The following is a 22,360-nucleotide window of genomic DNA, read 5'->3' as shown; positions in this document are numbered from 1 at the left end:
GACCAAGAGTCACCTCTGCTGCAGAGGATAAGTTCATCCGAGTCACCAGCCTCAGAAATCGCAGGTTAACAGCTATTTCTCTATCGCTCATTGACAGACGTAGTCTTCTTGATTCTCAAGAGCTGGGTTATGTTGTCTCCGCAGGAGTAGGACTAGGCAGAAAGACAAAACGTTCTGGCTCCACCCTAGGGGCAGTCCCTGAGGGTATATCCTCCCTCTCTCTGCTACAGGGAATCAGTTTTTTTCTGTCTAGTCAGGAGTAAGGACCTAAGCTCCTTGCTGGGATCTTTTTGGTCCTGGCAAGATTTTTTCTTTAGAAGAAATATTTTTTAGGTAGTTTTTTCTCCAGTGTTTTTCCTGTGAGATCTTCAAGCAAAAAACGCCGGACTGGGCGACACTAGTGGTCACCCCAGCCGGCCTACGAGCGCGCGCAGACCATTGCATTGCGCTTGGTCGGCCGCGACACATTCAAGTAAGTATGCGGGGCCGGGCGACGGGCTGGATGTTGAGATCCAGTGGTCACCCCGGTTTCTGCCTACGAGCGCGTGCAGACCAGAGCTCCGCGCTGGGTCGGCCGCGACGGAGTCCCAGTGGAGGGACTGACCTTGCGAGTTAAAAGTCTCGCTTGGACGCCAGGAACCTGAGAGTCGAGGCGTCCGGAGTGGTCCACAAACCCCCACCCCGGTGGAGAGGGTATTGTGAAGAGAGGGTGCCTGTCGGTTCGGTATGGTGAGTAAACGTTCCCTTTTTTCTTTCCTCGTTATGAGGCAGTATGAATTATGGGCCCCTCCATATATGGTCAGTATATATCTGATACTAAAAGTTCCCCTTGTAAATACAGTATGTGTTTGTGGGAAGTGGACTTGGTTTGAGAGCTAACACTCTACCCAGCAGACTGTAGCATTACAGCAGACATAGGAGGTATAATCCTACCTTATTTGTAGTGTATCTCCTGTAGATCTATCAATCGCCACTCAGCAGAGATGCAGGTGGATGTGCTGGGAAAAACGATTTCGGCGGTCCGCCGCCATTTTGCCGTAGACCAGGTGCATGCATGTCCTCAGGTCACGCCGGCCGCCATGTTTTTGGAGTCTAATGTCTCCTATATGGGGGCGGCCATGTTTCATGAGCCCAGCTACCTCGTGGAGAGCTGGGAACGCCGGAAGGCGTACACAGGGGGCGGAGCCACGTCCTTCTACCCGGGAAAAAGCAACAGCTCCTTCCAGTCTGTAAAGACAGACGCTGACTGCAGTTGGTTGGAAACTTCACTGCATCGGTTGGTGAGCCTTGGGGGTCCCTCTCTCTCTCTGTGGGATCGAGAAGCAGGTACTCTGAGGGGCGCTATTGCGCTAGGGGGAGACACATAAAAAAAAAAAAAAAAAAAAAGGTATTTTTTATTTAAAAAAAAAAAAAAAAAAAAAAAGTTTTTTTGTGTTTTCTGGCAAAGGTGTCCTGAATTAACATGGACCCTGCCACTCATGTATCTCCTCCGGATCCCCTCGAGGGGTCTGCGGGATCCTCCAGCACCCCACTGACGATTAAATCATTGTCCGCTATTATGGAAGCTTGTGTCCCGGGTGGAAGTGGCTTGTCAGGGACAGGGCGCAAGTAAGCGACCCCCGCCTAACCCCTTATTATCTGAAACCTCGGATTCAGACTCTGAGCCTATTTCTGCAGTTGCAGGTACTTCATCTGGTATTGGTGTCTCGTGTACTGTCTTTTCAGACAGTGAGGAGGATGTTTCGGCATTTGCCATAGCCAGAGAGGAAGCGTTGGTAAACGCACTCATGGTATCTGTTCAAGAGACCTTAAGATTACAGGGTATTCCGTCAGAAATAGCTGAAACTGAAATCCCTTTTGGGACTAAAAACGCATCTAGTGGCGAAGGTTTTTTCCATTGCCCAAATGTTTTGGCAATCCAATCAAAGAAGAATGGAGTCTGCCAAAACGCATTTCTACTATTTCTAAACGCATTAACAGGCGTTATCCGTTTGAGGAAACCCTCATTAAGAAATGGACAGAACCACCTGTGGTGGATTCACCAATTGCTAGATTGAATAAAGCCACGGTTATTCCTCTAGAAGACGCTCCGTCTTTTAAAGATCCAGTGGATCGCAAGATAGAAGCTATGTCTCGCACCATGTTTACCTTGATTGGATCAGCTTTCAGACCAATAATTGCTATTGGTCTGGTTTCGCAGGCTGTAACTGTATGGACCAAGTGGTTACGCCGGGACCTAGAAGAGGTCCCTCAGGCGGTATCAGATTTGTTGGAACAGATGATACAGGGGTTACAGTTTGTGTGTGATGCGGCGTTAGACGCCACTTCATTATTGGCGCGAGCATCTGTCTCAGCGGTGGTTCTCAAGCGTACACTGTGGCTAAAAGGTTGGTTAGCCGACCAAGGTTCCAAAAAAGCATTGGCTAATTTCCCCTTTTTAGGAGAGCGTCTATTTGGAGCCAACTTAGATGAGATCATTAAGGATCTCACGGGTGGAAAGAGCACCTTTTTACCGCAAAATTTTAAAGGTAAAGGAACTCGTCAAAGACGAGGGCCTTCTTTTTCTGCTCACAAGAGGTTTTTTTCGTCCCGCGGGTGAAAAAATTAAGTCCTCCAAAGCTCCTGCAGGAGGCGTCAGGGGTCGTTGGTCGGGCAAGCAAAAGCCCGCCCCCTCTAGACCTGAAGATAAACCGTCCAAAGCCTGAAGGTGCGCCCCCCACCCATAACTGGGGTGGGGGGACGTCTTCGCCGGTTCCCGGATCCATGGCTTTCCAGAATCCCGGACAGATGGGTTTGCGAAGTCATAAGGTCAGGGTACAAGATCGAGTTTCGATCTCTCCCACCGACGCGATTCTTCCCTTCCAATAGCCGACTATCCCCGGATCGTTTAGACGATCTGTGGAGAGCAGTCACAGATTTACTACAACAAGGAGTGGTAGTCCACGTTCCTTGGACAGAACGCTTTCAGGGGTTTTTATTCAAACCTAATTACAATACCCAGGAAAGAGGGCAAAGTGCGTCCAATTCTGGACTTAAGGGCACTCAATTCTTTTGTCTACATAAGAAGATTCAGAATGGAGTCCATTCGCACAGTAGCAGCCTTTCTGCATCCAGGGGATGTCCTAGCGTCCATAGACATCTAGGACGCATATCTTCACATTCCCATTTTCGCAGGACATCAGCGGTTTCTACGTTTTTCCGTAGAAGAGAACCACTATCAGTTTGTGGCGTTACCTTTCGGTCTCGCCACGGCTCCGCAGGTCTTCACGAAGGTGTTGGCCCCAATGTTGGCACTTCTGCGCCAAAGAGGCATATCGATTCTAGGTTACCTAGACGATCTTCTGCTTCATGCAGAGTCTCCTCAGACCTTGCTACAAAACATAGAAATTACTATGATTTCTTTACAGGAATTCGGGTGGCTGGTGAACCAGCAAAAGTCATTTCTGGTTCCCACCCAGAGGCTCGAATATCTGGGTCTAATTCTAGACACAGTCAGGACAAGAGTTTTTCTTCCGGTAGGGAAACTCCGAAAGATTCAATCAGCAGTCCACCAACAGCTGGTCTTCCCTTCGGACTTGCATGAGGGGTCTGGGGTTGATGGTGGCTTCCTTCGAAGCAGTCCCATTTGCCCAGTCCCATACCCGAATTCTTCAGCAAGAGATTCCTCTCAGATGGAATCGGAATCCGGAATCCCTGGACAATCAGATCCGATTGAGCAAACAGACCAGAGAGTCTCTGGTCTGGTGGCTTCGGTCTCCGATGCTCAGCCAGGGAAAGTCATTTCTGCCAATATATTGGACGACAGTGACCACGGATGCCAGTCTATCCGGATGGGGAGGAATTCTCGGTCAGTTATCTGTCCAGGGACTTTGGTCCCCGGAAGAATCCAGGTTACCGATAAATGTATTGGAACTGAGAGCGATCAGACTTTGTCTGATTCACTGGACCGAGCAGCTCCAGGGCAGCCCGGTTCGGATCCAGTCGGACAACGCCACGGCCGTGGCTTATGTCAATCACCAGGGGGGCACCAAGAGTGTCCGAGCGGCCAAAGAAGTGGCTTGCATTCTTCGCTGGGCGGAACGATTTGTTCCAGCAATCTCTGCGGTGTTCATTCCGGGGGTGGAGAATTGGCAGGCAGATTATCTCAGCCGTCAGACTCTGGATCAGGGGGAATGGTCCCTCCATCCAGACGTTTTCCACCAGTTGTGCCTACGATGGGGCACCCCGGATATGGATCTGTTGGCATCTCGATTCAACAGGAAAGTTCAGAGATTCGTGGCTCGCTCCCGCGATCCTCTAGCAGAAACCGCAGACGCACTGATCGCCCCGTGGGGGCAATACCAGCTAATGTATGCCTTCCCTCCTCTTGGGTTACTGCCAAGACTTCTTCGCAAGATAGAGGAGGAAGGAATTCCAGTAATCCTGGCAGCTCCGGACTGGCCTCGTCGAGCTTGTTACGCCGACTTGGTCAGACTGATGGCGGACGTCCCGTGGAGACTTCCTCTCAGGGAGGATCTACTGTCTCAGGGACCGATCTTCCATCCTGCTTTACGATCGCTGGTTTTAAACGGCCTGGTTATTGAGACCCAGGTGCTGAAGGACAAGGGATTGTCAGCTTCAGTTATTCCTACTCTAGTTAAAACAAGGAAAGCGACTTCCAGAAAGATTATCATCGTACATGGAAGTCTTATATTGTGTGATGTGAATCCCTTGGGTTCCATCTACATCTTTATTCGGTAGTCCGAATATTGGCTTTCTGCAACAGGGAGTTGAGCAGAAGCTGGCCTTGAGTGTTATCAAGGGTCTGGTTTCAGCATTTGCTATCTTCTTTCAGAAGCTTTTGTCTACTAATTCCTTGGTGCGGAATTTCATCCAGGGGGTGCGACACCTGGCTCTGCCAGTGCACGCGCCGTTACCATCCTGGGATCTTAATTTGGTGCTGTCGGTTCTTCAGACACCTCCCTTTGAAAATATCAGGGAGATTCCCTTGCCTACTTTATCCCAGAAGGTGGTCTTCTTGGTGGCTATCACTTCTGCACGCAGGGTGTCAGAACTGGCTGCATTATCCTGTTGTTCCCCAGATCTGGTGGTTCATAGGGATAAGGTTGTTCTTCATCCGAATCCATCCTTCCTTCTAAGGTGGTTTCAAAGTTTCATTGAATAAGGACAGTGTATTGTCCTTCCTATGTCCTTAGCCCAATCATCCTCGAGAATTTGCATGGCATTCCGTGGATGTAGTTCGGGCGATCAGGATATACTTGAATACTACGGATTCAATTTGTAAGACGGATTCACTGTTTGTGATCACGGATGGCCCTAAGAAGGGGTTGCCTGTTCTGCTGCGACCATCTTTAGATGGATCAGACAGACGGTGGTATAGGCTTATTTTATCTAAGGGTCGGGATCCCCCGTTCCCTGTTAAGGCGCATTCTACTCGGGCGCTTAGAGTTTCCTGGACCTTCCGCCATCAGGCGTCAGTGGTTCAGGTTTTCAAGGCGACTGTTTTAGTAGTCGGTTCATACCTTTACAATATTGTATAAGGTTTATGTGATGGCATCGTCAGATGCCTCTTCTGGCCGCAAGGTTCCTGCAGGCCACTGTTTGAGGAGACTGTTGGTCTACCTCGAGGATTTGTGGGGTAGGTCTCATCTGTTTTCTCGATGAGTCCTTTGATACTTCTGGTTGGCTCCGGTTGGGCCTTCTAGATTGGATTTTGATTCTGTCAATCCCACCCCTCATTTTGTGGCACTGCTTCTGGATGTCCCAGCTCTTGAGAATCAAGAAGACTACGTCTGTCAATGAGCGATAGAGAAAAATGGATTTTTGTAAGATCTTACCGTAAAATCCTTTTCTCTTAAGCTCATTGACAGACGTAGTACCCGCCCCTCTATCATTGAGTTGGGTTGGGTTAAATTCTCTGTTACTGCTTTAGAACAGAACTGATTCCCTGTAGCAGAGAGAGGGAGGATATACCCTCAGGGACTGCCCCTAGGGTGGAGCCAGAACGTTTTGTCTTTCTGCCTAGTCCTACTCCTGCGGAGACAACATAACCCAGCTCTTGAGAATCAAGAAGACTACGTCTGTCAATGAGCTTAAGAGAAAAGGATTTTACGGTAAGATCTTACAAAAATCCATTTTTCTCTAGCGCTCATCGACAGACGTAGTCCTCGGTGATACACCACCTTCGGGTTATGTTACCTCCGCAGGAGCAGGACTAGACAGGAAATTAAAAAGCTCTGGCCACACCCTAGGGGCAGTCCCAGAGGGTATATCCTCTCTCTCTCTGCCTCAGCAAATCAGTTATTTTCTGTCTAGTTAGGAGTAAGGACCTAGATACCTTGCTGGGATCTTAGGTCCTGGCAAGAATTTTTTTCTAAAAGGATTTTTAGACAGCTTTTTTTTTCTCCAGTGTTCCTGTGAGATCTTCAAGCAAGAAAGCTGAACTGGGCGACGGGCTGGATGTTGAGATCCGGTGGTCACCCCAGTTCAGCCTACGAGCGCGTGCAGGCCATAGCTCCGCGCTGGGTCGGCCGCGACAAAGTCCCATTAAAAGGACTGAACCCGCGAGTTAAACGTCTCGCTGAAACGCCAAAGACCATGAGTCACGGCGTCCGTATCGGTCGACAGCCCTCCCGCCCCGGTGGAGAGGGGTACTGTCAGGAGTTGGTGCCCGCCTGGTTCCGGTATGGTGAGTAGTATGTTCCCCCTTTTTCCCTGACTGGTTTTGTGGTGAACGCGGGCCCCTCTCTGTATGGTAAGAAAGAGTTCTTTCTATCCTATAACATGTCACAAATCCTCCTACTTTGAGTGTGATTTTATGTGTGCAAAAAGCCAGGAGGCTTGGTTTGGGAGCTAACAATCTATTGTATACATGTTTTAAAGATGTAATCTGTGGCATTCTGGGAATCTTATGGGTTAAGTATAAGCTACCTACCAGTCAGAAGCCACGGACATGTAGACTGTCTTCCAAATCAGATCTCCAGCTATTAGCAGGCCTCCCCAACGGCCATGCGGTCCGCCAGGGCCGGTACCGCCAACCACGCCATATCCCCATGCAGAGAGAGTGTTGTGTGCCCTGCAGCACACCGCTAGTCAGCACAGGCCGCCGCCATTTTTTTTGCTGGATCGCACGAGCCGCCATTTTGGCGTAGCCTCGTGTCTCCAGCATGGGGGCGGCCATGTTTGAGGTGATCCTACACCTCGTGGAGCTTGGGGGAGGCGCCGGAAGGCGTGCAGAGGGGCGGAGCCGCCTCCCTTCTTCCTGGGCAGCCAGCCAAAAGACTTCCTGTTTGTCAAGACAGCGCTGTAAGCTGTTGCAGTTTAACTCTGAGCATCAAGTGGTGAGCCTGGGGGTCTATCTCTCTCTCGATCGATAGGGATCCCTAGCAGGTAACACTAAGGGGCTTTTTGTGGCGCTGGGGGTCAGAAAAAAAAAAAAAAAAAAAAAAGTTTTTTTCTTTTGAATTATATTATCCAGGAAGTAACTGGAGTTATCATGGACCCTGCCACACATATTCCCCCACCTGTTTCCCTCGAGGGGGCCTCGGGACCCGCCGGTGCACAGAGTATAGAATCATTTACAGCAATTTTGGAGTCTATGGTGGCTCGGGTGGAGGCGGCCTGTCAGGGACGGGGGTCAAGGAAGCGACCCCCGCCTACCCCTATACCATCTGACACCTCTGACTCAGATTCAGAGATGGTCACGGCAGTTGCAGGTTCCTCTGCAAGGGCTGTTATCCCAGGTAAAGCCCCCTCAGACAGTGAGGAGGACGCTTCTTCTCCTGCTATAATTCAGGAAGAAGCATTGGTGGACGCACTAGTTGTGGCAGTGCAAGAAACCTTAAAACTTGAGGCTTTACCGGCAGAGGCAACTGAAACAGAGAGGCCTTTCGGTACTAATAAGCCCATCAAGATGGCGAAGGCTTTTCCGGTACCTAAATGTTTTGGTAATCAGATTAAAGGAGAATGGGAGCATTCTAAACGTACCTTTACTATTTCCAAGCGTATTGCTAGACGCTATCCGTTTGAGGAATCCATCATTAAGAAATGGACGGTACCACCAGTCGTGGATCCGCCTATTTCCAGGCTGAATAAAGCCACGGTTATTCCAGTGGAGGACACTTCCTCCTTTAAGGATCCGGTGGATCGAAAGATAGAAGCAGAGTCCCGCACTATCTTTTCTCTGATAGGGTCAGCATTTAGACCAGTAATTGTTATTGGTCTAGTTTCCCAGACACTTACGGAATGGGCGAAAATGGTACGCCAAGATCTTAGGGGAAAAGATATTCCCCAGGAGACATCTGATTTGATGGAACAGATCATACAAGGGCTACGGTTTATCTGTGACGCAGCCTTGGACACAACTCCCTTATTAGGGCATGCATCTAAGTTAGCAGTGATCCTCAGACGTGTGCTGTGGTTAAAATGCTGGTCAGCTGACCTAGGTTCCAAAAAGACCTTGACCAATCTCCCTTTTCAGGGGAATCGTCTATTTGGGGCCAACCTAGATGAAATCATTAAGGATGCCACTGGGGGCAAGAGCACTTTCTTGCCACAGGCTGCAAAAGCTAAGGGACCTCGCAACAAGCGAGGACCTTTCTTTACCGCCCATAAAGGGCGCCCGGCTGGTACTAGCGGGAAAGGCAAGACTCCTCCAGGAGGATTCAAGAAGGGCTGGTCGGACAAGCAGAGGACCAACCCAGCCAGACCCGAAGCAAAGGAGTACACAGCCTGAAGGTGCGCCCCCACCCGGTTTCAGGGTGGGGGGACGTTTTCGCCGGTATTCAGGACATCAGATCGAGCATCAACCACTACTAGCGGTGCGATTCTTCCCTTCCAACATTTAAGTACCACAGGAAGCGGTAGTTACCGTTCCCTGAATAGATCTTTTCCTTTACCCTTTCCTAAGATTAGTCCCGATACCTCACAGGAATCGGATCTGGTTGACCAGATAGGCCAAGTAGCCTCTAGTCGGGTGACTTCGGTCCCTGAGGTTCAACCAGAAAAGATCACCCTTCCTGATAACTATCAGGTATCTGATAAATGTGTGGAAACAGAAAACGACCAGACTTTCTCGGATGGTCGGGGCCAGATAGCTCTAGGGACGCCTGGTTCAGATCCAATCAGCGCCAGTGGTCCTAGAAATTCTAGGCTGGCCTCCTCAAGCCGGCCTGGCCGACTTGGACATGCTAGTCGCAGACGTTCCGTGGGAACTTCGTCTCAGGGTGTGTCTGTGGTCTCTAGGACCAAGTTACCTTCGTGCTTTACAGTCGCTGGTTTTAATGGCCTGGCCATTGAGACCCAAGTACTGAAGGACAGAGGTTTGTCTACTTCTGTCATTCCTACCCTTATTAAAGCAAGGAAAGCGACTTCCAGCAAAGTCTATTATCACACATGGAAGACTTATATTGCGTGGTGCGAATCTTTAGGATTTCCTCCACGTACCTATTCGGTGTCTCGAATATTGGCCTTTTTGCAACAAGGGGTTGAGCAGAAGCTAGCCTTGAGCACCATCAAGGGTCAAGTTTCAGCATTAGCAATCTTCTTTCAGAAGCCGTTAGCTACCAAATCCTTGGTGCGGAATTTCATCCAGGGGGTGCGGCACCTGGCTCCTCCAGTCCGCGCGCCCTTACCGCCCTGGGATCTTAATTTGGTTTTGTCGGTTCTACAGAAACCTCCCTTTGAAAACATCAGGGAGATTCCCTTGCTTACTTTATCCCAGAAGGTGGCCTTCTTGGTGGCTATTACTTCTGCTCGCAGGGTGTCAGAACTGGCTGCATTATCATGCCAGTCCCCATACCTAGTGATTCATAGGGATAAGGTAGTACTTCATCCTAAGCCATCTTTTCTTCCTAAGGTGGTTTCAGATTTTCATCTGAATGAAGATATTGTACTACCTTCCTTGTGTCCTCAGCCCAAGCATCATCGGGAACATGCGTTGCATTCCTTAGATGTGGTTCGGGCAATCAGGGTATACCTGAAAGCTACGGAATCATTCCGTAAGACGGATTCACTTTTTGTGATCACGGATGGCCCCAGAAAGGGTTTGCCTGCATCTGCCGCAACCATTGCCAAATGGATTAGACAGACGGTGGTACAGGCTTATTCTATTAAGGGTCAGAGTCCTCCGTTCCCTGTTAGGGCGCACTCCACTCGAGCGCTCAGTACTTCCTGGGCCTTTCGCCATCAGGCGTCAGTGGTCCAGGTATGTAAGGCGGCCACCTGGTCGTCGGTACATACCTTTACAAAATTCTATAAAATTGATGTGACGGCATCGGCGGATGCCTCATTTGGCCACAAGGTTTTGCAGGCCGCAATTTGAGGAGACCGGTGGTCTACCTCGAGGGTTTTTTTCTGTTTGAAAATTTTTTTTTTGTTGAGTCTCATCATTAAGGATGAGCATTGTAAACTTCTAGTTGACACCGGTTGGGCCTTCTAGATTGGGATTTGATTTCCATTTTCCCACCCCTCAGTTGTGATACTGCTCTGGGACGTCCCGAAGGTGGTGTATCACCGAGGACTACGTCTGTCGATGAGCGCTAGAGAAAAATGGATTTTTGTAAAATCTTACCGTAAAATCCTTTTCTCTTAGCTCATCGACAGACATAGTCCCCGCCCCTCTGTTTTGGAGTTGGGTTGGGTTAAATTCTCTAAGCACTGCTTTTTCACATAACTGATTTGCTGAGGCAGAGAGAGAGAGGATATACCCTCTGGGACTGCCCCTAGGGTGTGGCCAGAGCTTTTTAATTTCCTGTCTAGTCCTGCTCCTGCGGAGGTAACATAACCCGAAGGTGGTGTATCACCGAGGACTACGTCTGTCGATGAGCTAAGAGAAAAGGATTTTACGGTAAGATTTTACAAAAATCCATTTTTATTTATTTTTGTGCTATAAACAAAATAAGAGCGACAATTCTGGAAAAAAAAAATATTTTCACATTCTGCTATATAATATCCCCCCCCCCCCCCCCAAAAAAAAAATTAATTTCCATATTTTTTCATCATTTTAGGCCAATTTGTATTCTGCTACATGTTTTTGGTAAAAAAGTCGCAATAAACTTATTTTGATTGGTTTGCGCAAAGGTTATCGCGTCTACAAGCTAGGTTAAAGATCTGTCATTTTTATTTATTTTTTTTTACTAGTAATCGCGGCGATCTGCGATTTTTATCGGGATTGCAGCAGACAGATCGAATCCCTAACTGACATTTTTGACACTTTTGGGGGGACCAGTGACATTACTACAGTATTCAGTGCTAAAAATATACACTGTTACTGTAATAATGACATTAGCAGGGAAAGGGATAACCTAGGGGTGATCAAAGGGTTAAATGTAAGGGAGTGTTTCTAACTGTGGAGGGGATGGGCTTTTGAAATGGTCATAGAGACCTTTGATCCTATATAGAAGGATCACAGGCGCTCTGTGATCATTCCAGAGAAAAGAACGGTCAGCTGTGTTTATAACCGCTTCCTGTCTTTCTCCTGTCTTTCTCTCTCAGCGGGGAGTGATTGCGGCCGCTGGCCCACGTGTATCGGCACTCCCACTGCCGAGTTGAGGCGGAAGCGCGGCGGCGCGCGCTCGCCCGCCAGCACCAGGCAAAAAGCTACAATCCGTATATAATATTATAAGATTATTTGCTAAAATGCAACATGATATCCCTGGGCCTAGGTTGTTGGTCTCCCTGGACACGGAAAAAGCATTTGAATAGTTGAATAACCTTACCTTTTTTCTGATACTTACCAAGTTTGGTTTTGGACCTGCCTGTATATAGTGGGTGAGGTTACTGTAAAACGATTGGCTGCCATTAGTGTTGTTAGGAAACAGGTCCCTTATTGCATTCTTTTGTCATGTTATTAACAATAACTGTTTACACCATGAAGAAGGGGAGACTTTTTTTCCCCAAAAATTCATTGGCAGCTGGCTGTATTTGCTGCTCCTAACCAATAAATGTTTTGAAGTCCTTTAAATTAACGTTTATACTAGGTGCTGCTCCGTACAAGTCCAAGACTTATATTGTCGGAACACAGTAAATTGATTTCTAGATACTATGCTTCCCTAAAGCCAGTGCCTGGCATCCCTCTAGAGACGGTTGGCATGCTCTCATACCTTAGCTGTCAGAGGAGGCTTGCAGTGAAGTGCTGACTTTATATTTGGACATGATTACATCCTCCAAAGATAAAATGATACAAATAAGATCTCCACCAAAGATATTTCCTGTAAGATTATATAAAATGACAGATAATTCAATCTGTCATAAGTGTCGAACAACTGAGGGGGACCTTCTTCCCTAGGGTTTGGAAGTGTGGCAAGGTTGGATCTTTATTGGCAAAAGTTATATATTGTATTAAAGATAACTTTAGACCAGTGTTAATTTCGTCAACTAAAACGTTTTCGTCAAAGTTTTCGTCAGCGGCATTTTTAAACTAAAACGAAAAGTACACCACATTTTTGTCCACTGAGGAAAACTATGAAGAAAATCAAATCTGTTTTAGTTAACGAACCAAAACTGGATGAAAATGTGAGGCAGGGATGTGTACCCTTGTGAACTAACTTCTGGTTTTCACAGAGCTTCGCCTGCTTCTGCTGCCAGCAAGCAAACAAGTTGAAGTGACCGTGTGCACAGTCCATGACTACTGCCATAGACCATAGCAACACTGTGCATTACAGGCAGGCCTCCCGAATCCCGACGAGACTGTCCCACTCCCGAGTCTGGATTCAGGAGATGATTGCCCTCGTCCAGTGCAGAGAGCAGTTTTTGAGTGTGTAGTACTAGTGTACATTACAATTACAGCAGGCCTGAGGCCTCCCCCCTGACCACTGTCCATCCAGAGCACTGTGTGTGCATTATTACAGACCTCCTCTGACCACTGGCAGTGGCATCCAGGGCACTGTGCATTACACGCCATCCCTCAGACCTGAGACCACCATCCAGCACTGTGCAGCATTACAGGCCTCCTCTGACCAGTGACCACCGGCATGGTGGCATCCAGAGCACTGTGCATTACAGGCCATTCCACATACCTGAGACCACCACCCAGCACTGTGCAGCATTACAGGCCTCGGACTACCGTCCAGAAAACTGTTCAACATAACAGGTCTCCTCAGACCTCCGTCCACCATTACAGGCCTTCTCAGACCATCCAGAGTGGCTAAATCTGTATCTGTGAATTTGTTCTAACCTTCATACCATAACTAATATATTAGATTTTTTTTACTGTAGGAGAATATAATGCATTTGGAAATTCTATAAAAATGCTTAAATAATGCATTACAATTTAACTAAACACAATAGATTTTAGTTTACTAAAATTATTTTATTCAACTAAAATTTACTGGAGATTTTAGTCAACAAAAATTTGATGATTAAAACTAAAATGGCATTTTAGTCAAAAGACTATAACTAAAATTGAATCAAAATTTGATGCCAAATTTAACACTTCCAAATGTATTAGCATGCTTATTGGGAGTTATTGAAATTTCTGTCATCAATAGGGCCACAAAAATATTCCTTAGATTGCTTAGATTATGCAAGAACAAGAAGTGAGTAATCAGATGACCACACATGACCACTAATAGCTCAGTTCTTGGTCTTCAGTGAGCAGTAACTGTCAGTCATTGGCTCTCTGCTCTGCCCTTCCAGCGCTCACTGCAGCGCTGGGCTGTGCAGGGAGCGGCTGTCGCAGCGGTTAAATTGAAAAAGCTCTGTCCACAGTACAGTGCACACAATAACTGGATTGTTTCATTAATGATGCATAGTGATGGATACTGGATATGGTACTGTAAAATGGCAATCCATATAACAATATGTACAAGGGAATGGGCTGCCCTATGCCTGACACGTGGAAACACATGTGAATAGCACTTTAAAAATCGCTAATCGGAATCCACATTCTCACATAGTGGAATGTAAACAGGGCTTTTAACACAAACCCAGCAAAAAAAAAGCTAAGGAGCAGAAGTAGTTAACTAGGGCTGAGCAGGTTTAACCAAGGATTAATAAAATGGCTAAATAGAATAATAAAAAAAAAAAGTAAGGTTGCTTTAACTGACCTTCGAATGGGATACATAGCATGCCCCAATTCTGCAAGCTGTTAACAATAGAGAAGTCAGGATATGTACCAAAACAATGCTGGCTCTAAGTAAAGACAAATAGAAAAGGATTTTATGGCAAGTGGATTCCCTCATGTGTTGCCTAAACAATGAATACTTTGAGTATTATTTTTTCTTTATTATATTGACTTTTTTTATCCTGATATTGGTTAAATTAGTATTTTCTATTTATTTACAGTTGTTCTATTTGGCCTTTCTCATGCTTTTCACATTTGTTGTTTTGGTGAAGATGGGAACCTTGCCTTCTGCTCAGGAGTGGCTTGTTATTGCTTACATTTTTACATATGCAATAGAAAAGATACGAGAGGTTAGTACACTTTTGTTTTTTGTTTTTTAAACCTGTGCTCATGGTGTGCTTAGTTTTAACTAAGAATAGAATTGTTGTTTTATCCAAATTCAGTTTTGAAAGTCTCACATTGCATTTCTTCATTTCGTTAGTTACAGCCTGCATGATTTTTTTACAGTTTAGCATATTGTTCCCATCATTGATTATAAAAAGTTCTCTCCTTCTATTGTACTGTGAAAGTTTTTAATTACAGCGTTTGGACAAGTCATAGCAGCAGCATCTAAGACAGGGTTTCTGAACCAGGGTTCAGCAGAAGGGGGGGTCCCTAGAGATTCCGCTGCAATCTACCCATAATCGCAGGCAGCTGACAGGTAGACCGCATCTCCACTGCTAACACTCTCCTATCCATTCCAGCATGCGGGGTGGTACAGGCAAGCATGGAGTGTCTCTGCTATTCCCCACTGGCCCCTCCTCCCCTGCTGTCCATCCCAGGTGCTTTAATGTGACATCACATTGGATAGACGAGAGGAGGACCAGCAGAGAACAGAGCACCATAACCTGGACTATCAAAGCCACTTCCACACAGAAATGCTGAAATGTCGATGTGAATCAGCTATGCGTTTTTATTCTTTATTAAAAATAGGGAAATAGAGCCAGTAAAAATCCAACATGTTTTTGCTGTTTAGGCACTAATCCTGGCTAACATTCAAATTTAAAACACATCTTGTATAGTCCTAAAATTACTTGTGTACAAAAATGAGGGGAAAGAAGTAGACAATTATCCAATTCCAATCTAAACCCAAATTCCACCAATTTATTGCATATTAAAAATAGATAATTATATATTACCAACCGAGTATAAAATATATCCGGGTAAACAAAAAGCGGTGATTAGGACCTCTGGGAATGCGTGTCTGCAGTGTGAAAATCCCCCAGACCTCAAGCTCCAATAGCCTCCAGTATCTGCTACCAACCACAAAACAGGGCATGTTACCTTTATGGGTGTCTCTAAAATGTCTGGATACATTGAAGACCATTCTTGCATTAATGTTCCCCAATGCGTATGCGTAATAGGTGCATGATGGATCCAACATATTGTAAATTACATGTTGTAGATCAAATTAAATATTCAACATAGCTTAATCCACAATGAATGTATTGTTAGGTTTTAAACTTTTCCCCAGTGACAGAGCAGGTACAATTATTGCGTGTGTGATATTTCTTTGTTTATATACAACCCCAATTCCAAAAACGTTGGGTTGGGATGCTGTTTTAAATCCACAAAAAAGCAAAATGCAATGATCTGCTAATGTCATAAACCCATATTTTATTCCCAATAGAAAATCTATCAAATGTTTAAACTGAGAAAATGTACTATTTTAAGAAAATAAAGTCATTTTGAAATTGATGGCAGAAACGGGTTTCAAAAAAGTGGGAACAGGGGAACAAAAAGCTGGCAAAGTAAGTAGCACAAACGAGGACCGAGGAACATGATTGGGTATAAAAAAGGCACTTTAGAAAGTCAGAGTGTCTCAGAAGTAAAGACCGGCACAGGCTCACCAATCTGTGAAAAGTTGCATCTAAAAATTGTCAAACGGTTTTGGAATAAGAATGCAAAGACTTTAAAAATATCATTATCTACAGTACATAATATCAAAAGTTTCCAAGAATCTGCAGAAATCTCTGCGCAAAGGATAAGACTGAAATGCAATATTGAATGCCTGTGATCTTCAGGCACTCAGATGGCACTGCATAAAAACTGGCATAATTCTTTGATGGACATCACTGCATTGACTCAGGAATACTTTCAAAAATTCACTGCCTGTGAGAACAGTTTGTCATTCCATCCAAAAATGCATTTTAAAGCTCTGTCATGTAAAGAAGAAGCCTTATCTCAACATGATTCCGAAATGCTGTCATCTATGGGCTAAAGCTCAGTTAAAATGGTCTGTTGCAAAGTGGAAACCTTCTGTGTCCATACAAATATAAATTTGACATTCTTTTTGGCAACCACGTGTGCCACACCCTAGAGAGACCTTCTGCCTGGTTATCAGTGCTCAGTTCAAAAGCCAGCATCTCCGATGGTATGGGGATGCATAGGTGTGTATTGAATGAGCAACTTGCACATCTGGAAATGGCACCATCAATGTTAAAAGATATATCCAGGTTTTAGAACAGCTTATTTCCCTTCCAGATGAAGTCTTTCTGAGGCAAGGCCTTGTATATTTCAACAGGACAATGACAATGAAATACTGCATGGTTTTGTAGTAGAAGAGTCCAGCTGCTTAACTGGCCTGCCGACAGTCCAGACCTTTTAGCAGTTGAAAATATTTTTCTCAACTTGAAACACAACATATGACAAACAAGACCCAGACTGTTAGGCAGTTAGAATTTTATTGGGCAAGAGTTGAGAAATATTCCTCTCCCAAAACTCCAGTAACTGATCTCCTCACATTCCAGACATTTACAGAGTATTGTTAAAAGAAGAGGGGATGCTACACCGTGGTAAACATGGCTCTGTCCCATTTTTTTTTTTTAAATGTTTGTGTTGCTGCCTTCAATTTCAAAATTTCAAAAATTTTTGAATTTTTTTTTTCTTTCTCAAAATGGTACGTTTTCTCAGTTGAAACATTTGATATGTTTTCTGCTGTGAATAAGGTGGGTTTATGAGATTTGCACATCTATCCATTCTGTGTGTGTGTGTATATTAATTCAAAATATAGATTTCATAAACCATCTTTTATTTGTATAGGTCTACTAATTATAGATAATATATAGGTTTTGTTTTTTAAATACATTTTGTGTGTGTGTGTATAGAAGTTTTTGATTGGTTCAGCAATGAGTGATGGGAAAAAATATTTGTGATTATTTTTTGCATGATTTGCTTCATGTTTCTTTCTATTGCAGATATTTATGTCTGAAGCTGGGAAAATTAACCAGAAAATTAAAGTGTGGTTTGGTGATTATTTTAATATTACCGATACAATTGCCATAATTACTTTCTTTGTTGGGTGTGGACTGAGGCTTGCATCATACAAGTACGATGCTGCAATACCTTTGGACCTTGATTCAAACCACAATGCAACTGCAAAAGAGCCTCCATATGGGCATGTTTTAATCAGTGGAAGGTTAATTTACTGTCTTAATATCATATTTTGGTACGTCAGGCTACTCGATTTTTTGGCTGTAAATCAGCAGGCTGGACCCTATGTCATGATGATTGGCAAAATGGTAAGTTAATGTGTTGAGTTGATTTTTATAAAGCCTTTATTTTTACAGTTACACTGTTGGCAAAGGGTCATTTGTATCCGAAACCCTATCTGTAAAAGTAAAGTAAATATACTTATCCTTCATTTTTAATCCATGTGTTAAAACAGTGGATTGTTGGTGGAATGCTTTGGCTCCTGCAGGTCTGTACTAAAGTTTGAACATTCAGCACTGGAGCTAGAGGGAGTATTCATAGACTACAAGTACAGTAATGTCACCACATTTGTGCTCTATTGAGAACTACAGTCCCATCTGCCACAGCAGTTTAGTTTTTAGTGTTTTTATGCACAGCTGTCGGTGAATAAATAATGAATGCAACTCTGTGGGGTCAGAGCCATGCACAGCCATTTTTTAAATTTGGTAGGAGCTGGTGCAAAGGAGAAGAATCCTTACATTATGTAAGTGAATGGGGGGTAGTTTGAGGGTGGTGGGATGTGAACTCTGACCCTGTTTCATGTTACAGCCTAAATATGGGTGTAACTTGAAATATGATCAGAAACTTAGGCCTAGCTTTTTAGTATTTTTTTTTCTCTTACGTCCTCTGACAGTCGTCGCCGCTCTTAATTCATTACGATTGGTGTAAAAGAGGAACCCCGCTTGGTGCGGGACGAATATCCCCTAGCCACCTGGGGCAAAAGAGTGCTCTCAATCGTAATGAATTAAGAGCGGCGACGACTGTCAGAAAATAATTTTACGGTAACATTTTTCAAAAATTCTATTTTTCTCAGAGATTGAATGACACAGCTTTATGATACTGAAGCAATGTACGGTTTTACTGTCTTCTAAAAGATAAGTGGACACTAGGCACACAATAAACCCCACCTAATTGAGGCTATGCCCCCTCACACCTGCCCAGGTCATGTAGTGTCCTCAAGGTAGATCTGTTTTCTTGAGCTCAGTGGTTTTCTATTTGGAAGATTTTTCTTTTGTCAACACATACTGGTAGATACATTGAAAATCCAGTTAGCTAGGGAGAGCAGGTTTCCAAGTTAAAATACTAATGTTTCCTCTGCTACAATCCTAAAGCTGATTTGCGACACCTGTCTGTGTTCCAATTTCACCTGACCCTGTCTCTAAAGACTTGTATGTTGTGAGTGGACAGTCAACTAAGAATTGCATTCTTTCCAGTTAATTTTGTATACTGGTGTCTTCTATGATTATCATGTAGGTAGTGACTACTTTGTGTTCCAGATCACAGGACTCTTTCTGGTCAGGACAGGATTTCTGAGGATTATCCGATATCAGATTCAGATCTTAAGGCTCGTACACACACTTGACGGAAATTGGACAAATATCCTCCGATTTTTCTCTCTTGCTCAGCATTCATAACTAGGGTTGAGCGGACACCTAGATGTCCGTGTTCGACGGGTTCGGCCGAACTTTAAAAAAAAGTCCGGGTCCGTGTCCCGGACTTTTACCGAACTTTTCCCGGACACCGAACCCCATCGAAGTCAATGGGGACCCGAACTTTAAGGCACTAAAATGGCTCTAAAACACCAAAGGAAAGGGCTAGAGTGCTGCAAATGGCAGCAAAACGTAATTAAGAGCATGGCAAGTGCTCTGCAAACAAATGTGGATAGGGAAATAACTTAAAACAACAAAAAAAAACAGAAAAATAAAACAATGTTCTTCTTCATCTCTGAAGGACGAGGCCCATATGGAGTAGGAGGGAGGTTGAGGTGGTGGTGGATGTGGCGGTGACATAGGCGTGCGCACAGGGTGTGCTGGGTGTGCCTGGGCACACCCTAATCACCTAGGGCACATAGCATTGCCAGTGAGGAGATGGGAAAGATCTCCCTGGGACCTGCTCTGCTCTATTTCTCCTTGCCTACAGGTACATGGCCCCGATACATTACTCTCCCTGCTGGCAAACACATGCATGTGTATTTCAACTTTGGGGTGCACACCTTAATGCAATAGGCTGCGCACACCTATGGGCGGTGTAGGTGGAAGCGGCGGTGGAGGAGGACCAGGGCCGGATTAACAGCATCATGGGCTTGGTGCTGAGGATTTTGAAGGGCCTTAGGGCCGTGCCTTGCCATGCACCCAGAGGAGGAAGGGTGCAGCCATGCATGCCTAATTCAACATGGGATGCTGTCTCTGAAGCCCATAAACACATCCATGCATCGCCAACTGTCCCTCCTTGTCCGGCCTTCACGCTGTGTGGGGAGGTTCTGAGGGTGCTGCCTGGGGAAGCGAGCATAGAAGCCAGACTTCTGTGTTTACAAGTGACAGAAGAGCGGTAACAGTGAATATGGCCAACCCGGGGCCTATATAAAAGGTAGGGGCCTGGAGCTGCAGCTCCAATAGACCCTACATTAATCTGGCCCTGAGGAGGAGGACGAGGTAGCCAACACTGCTTCTTTTCACAAATTTTAAATGAGGGTACACCCCAAAAGAGTGAGAAAGAGCAAAAATGGAACAATGGGTGGGTAAGGTCGGTATCCATTGCTATTCTGCATAAGGTACGGAAAAGTCCCGTGGGATCCATGCCTGGTTCATTTTAATGAACGTGAGCTTGTCCACATTGTCTCTGGACAGGCGGCTGCGCTTGTCTGTTATAACGCCCCCAGCCGTGCTAAATACCCGTTCAGATAATACACTGGCTGCAGGGCACGCCAGCACCTCCAAGGCGTAAAGGGCAAGCTCAGGCCATGTGCCCAATTTGGAGACCCAGAAGTTGAAGGGGGCAGACCCGTCATTCACTACATGTAGGCGTGTGCACACATACTGCTCCACCATGTTGGTAAAATGCTGCCTCCTGCTAAGACGTTCCATCTGAGCTGCTGGTGCTGCTGTTTGTTGTGGCGTGCTGACAAAGCTTTTCCACATTTCGGCCATGCTAACCCTGCCTTCTGAGGTGCTGGCGGTGCCCTGGTTGCGTTGGCGACCTCCTCCTCCTCCTCCTCTGCCTTGTGCTTCCACTGTGGCCCCGCTGTCAGATGGGAATGCCAGCAGCATGGCGTCTACCAGCGTGCGCTTGTACTCGCGCATCTTGCGATCGCGCTCCAGTGAGTGAATTAAGGACGGTACGTTGTCCTTGTAACGGGGATCCAGCAGCGTGGCCACCCAGTAATCAGCACAAGTTAGAATGTGGGCAACTCGGCGGTCGTTGTGGAGACACTGCAGCATGTAATCGCTCATGTGTGCCAGGCTGCCCAGAGGCGACGAAAGGCTGTCCTCTGTGGGAGGTGTATGGTCCGTGTCCTCTGTATCCCCCCAGCCACGCACCAGTGATGGCCATGAGCTGGCCTGGGTGCCACCCTGCTGTGAACATGGTTCCATCTCCTCCTCCAGCTCCTCCTCCTCCTCATCCTCCTCATCCTCCAGAACTGTGCCCCTGCTGGACAATTGCGTCCCTGGCGTTTGCGTGTGCAGGAACCCACCCTCGGAGCCCCTTGCGAATGACTGCCCTGAAAGCCTTGGAAATGTTACCTCTTCATCCTCCTCCTCCTCCTCATCCTGTGCCACATCCTCTTCCATCATCGCCCGAATTGTTTTTTCAAGGAGGCATAGAAGTGGGATAGTTAAGCTGAGAACGGCGTCATTGCCACTGGCCATGTTGGTGGAGTACTCAAAACAGCGCAACAAGGCACACAGGTCTCGCATGGAGGCCCAGTTATTGGTGGTGAAGTGGTGCTGTTCCGCAGAGCGACTCACGCGTGCGTGCTGCAGCTGAAACTCCACTATGGCCTGCTGCTGCTCGCACAGTCTTTCCAGCATGTGCAAGGTGGAGTTCCACCTTGTGGGCACGTCACATATGAGGCGGTGAGCGGGAAGGCCGAAGTTACGCTGCAGCGCTGCCAGGCGAGCAGCAGCAGGGTGAGAACGCCGAAAGTGCGCACAAACGGCCCGCACTTTCTGCAGCAGCTCTGACATATCGGGGTAGTTTTTAAGGAACCTCTGCACCACCAAATTCAGCACATGCGCCAGGCAAGGGATGTGCGTCAAACCGGCTAGGCCCAGAGCTGCTATGAGATTTCGCCCGTTATCGCACACCACCAGGCCGGGCTTGAGGCTCGCTGGCAGCAACCACTCATTTGTCTGCTGTTCCATGCTCCTCCACAACTCCTGCGCGGTGTGTGGTTTGTCCCCCAAACAGGCAAGTTGTAAAACTGCCTGCTGTCGTTTACCCCTGGCCGTGCTGAAGTTGGTGGTGAAGGTGTTACGCTGTCCGGATGAGGAGGCGGTAGAGGATGAGGAAGCGGAGTAGGAGGAGTTAGGAACAGGAGGCAAACTGAAGCGCCCTGCAATCCTCGGTGGTGGAAGGACATGCGCCAAATTGCTATCCGCCTCAGGCCCATCCGCCACTGCATTTACCCAGTGTGCCGTTAGGGAGATATAACGCCCCTGACCGTGCTTACTGGTCCACGTATCCGTAGTTAGGTGGACCTTGGCACAGATGGCGTTGCGCAGTGCACACCTGATTTTTTCCCCCACTTGGTTGTGCAGGGAAGGGATGGCTTGCCTGGAAAAGTAGTGGCGGCTGGGCACGACGTACTGTGGGACAGCCACCGACATAAGGTTTTTAAAACTGTGCGTCTCCACCAGACGGAATGACAGCATTTCAAAGGCCAATAATTTTGAAATGCTGGCATTCAGGGCCAGGGATCGCGGGTGGGTAGGGGGGTACTTCCTCTTCCTCTCAAGTGTTTGGGAGATGGAAAGCTGAACGCTTCCACGGGACATTGTGGAGATGGTT

General features: G+C 46.4%; 1 protein-coding gene across 1 annotated transcript in view; it reads left to right on the top strand.

Moving 5' to 3' along the window:
* LOC309553129 (transient receptor potential cation channel subfamily M member 7-like) overlaps window positions 1-22,360 on the top strand; it is a 250,318-nt gene that overhangs the window by 100,065 nt on the left and 127,893 nt on the right. Inside the window, exons 20-21 of the mRNA XM_082254029.1 lie at window positions 14,284-14,412; window positions 17,299-17,622. Coding sequence (XP_082110155.1) covers window positions 14,284-14,412; window positions 17,299-17,622 — 453 coding nt within the window. The remainder of the gene's footprint in view (window positions 1-14,283; window positions 14,413-17,298; window positions 17,623-22,360) is intronic.

The sequence above is a fragment of the Pelophylax lessonae genome, assembly GCF_965119305.1.
Source record: "Pelophylax lessonae genome assembly, chromosome: 4".
In the NCBI taxonomy this organism is placed as follows: domain Eukaryota; kingdom Metazoa; phylum Chordata; class Amphibia; order Anura; family Ranidae; genus Pelophylax; species Pelophylax lessonae.
This window is presented reverse-complemented; position numbering and strand designations above follow the sequence as displayed.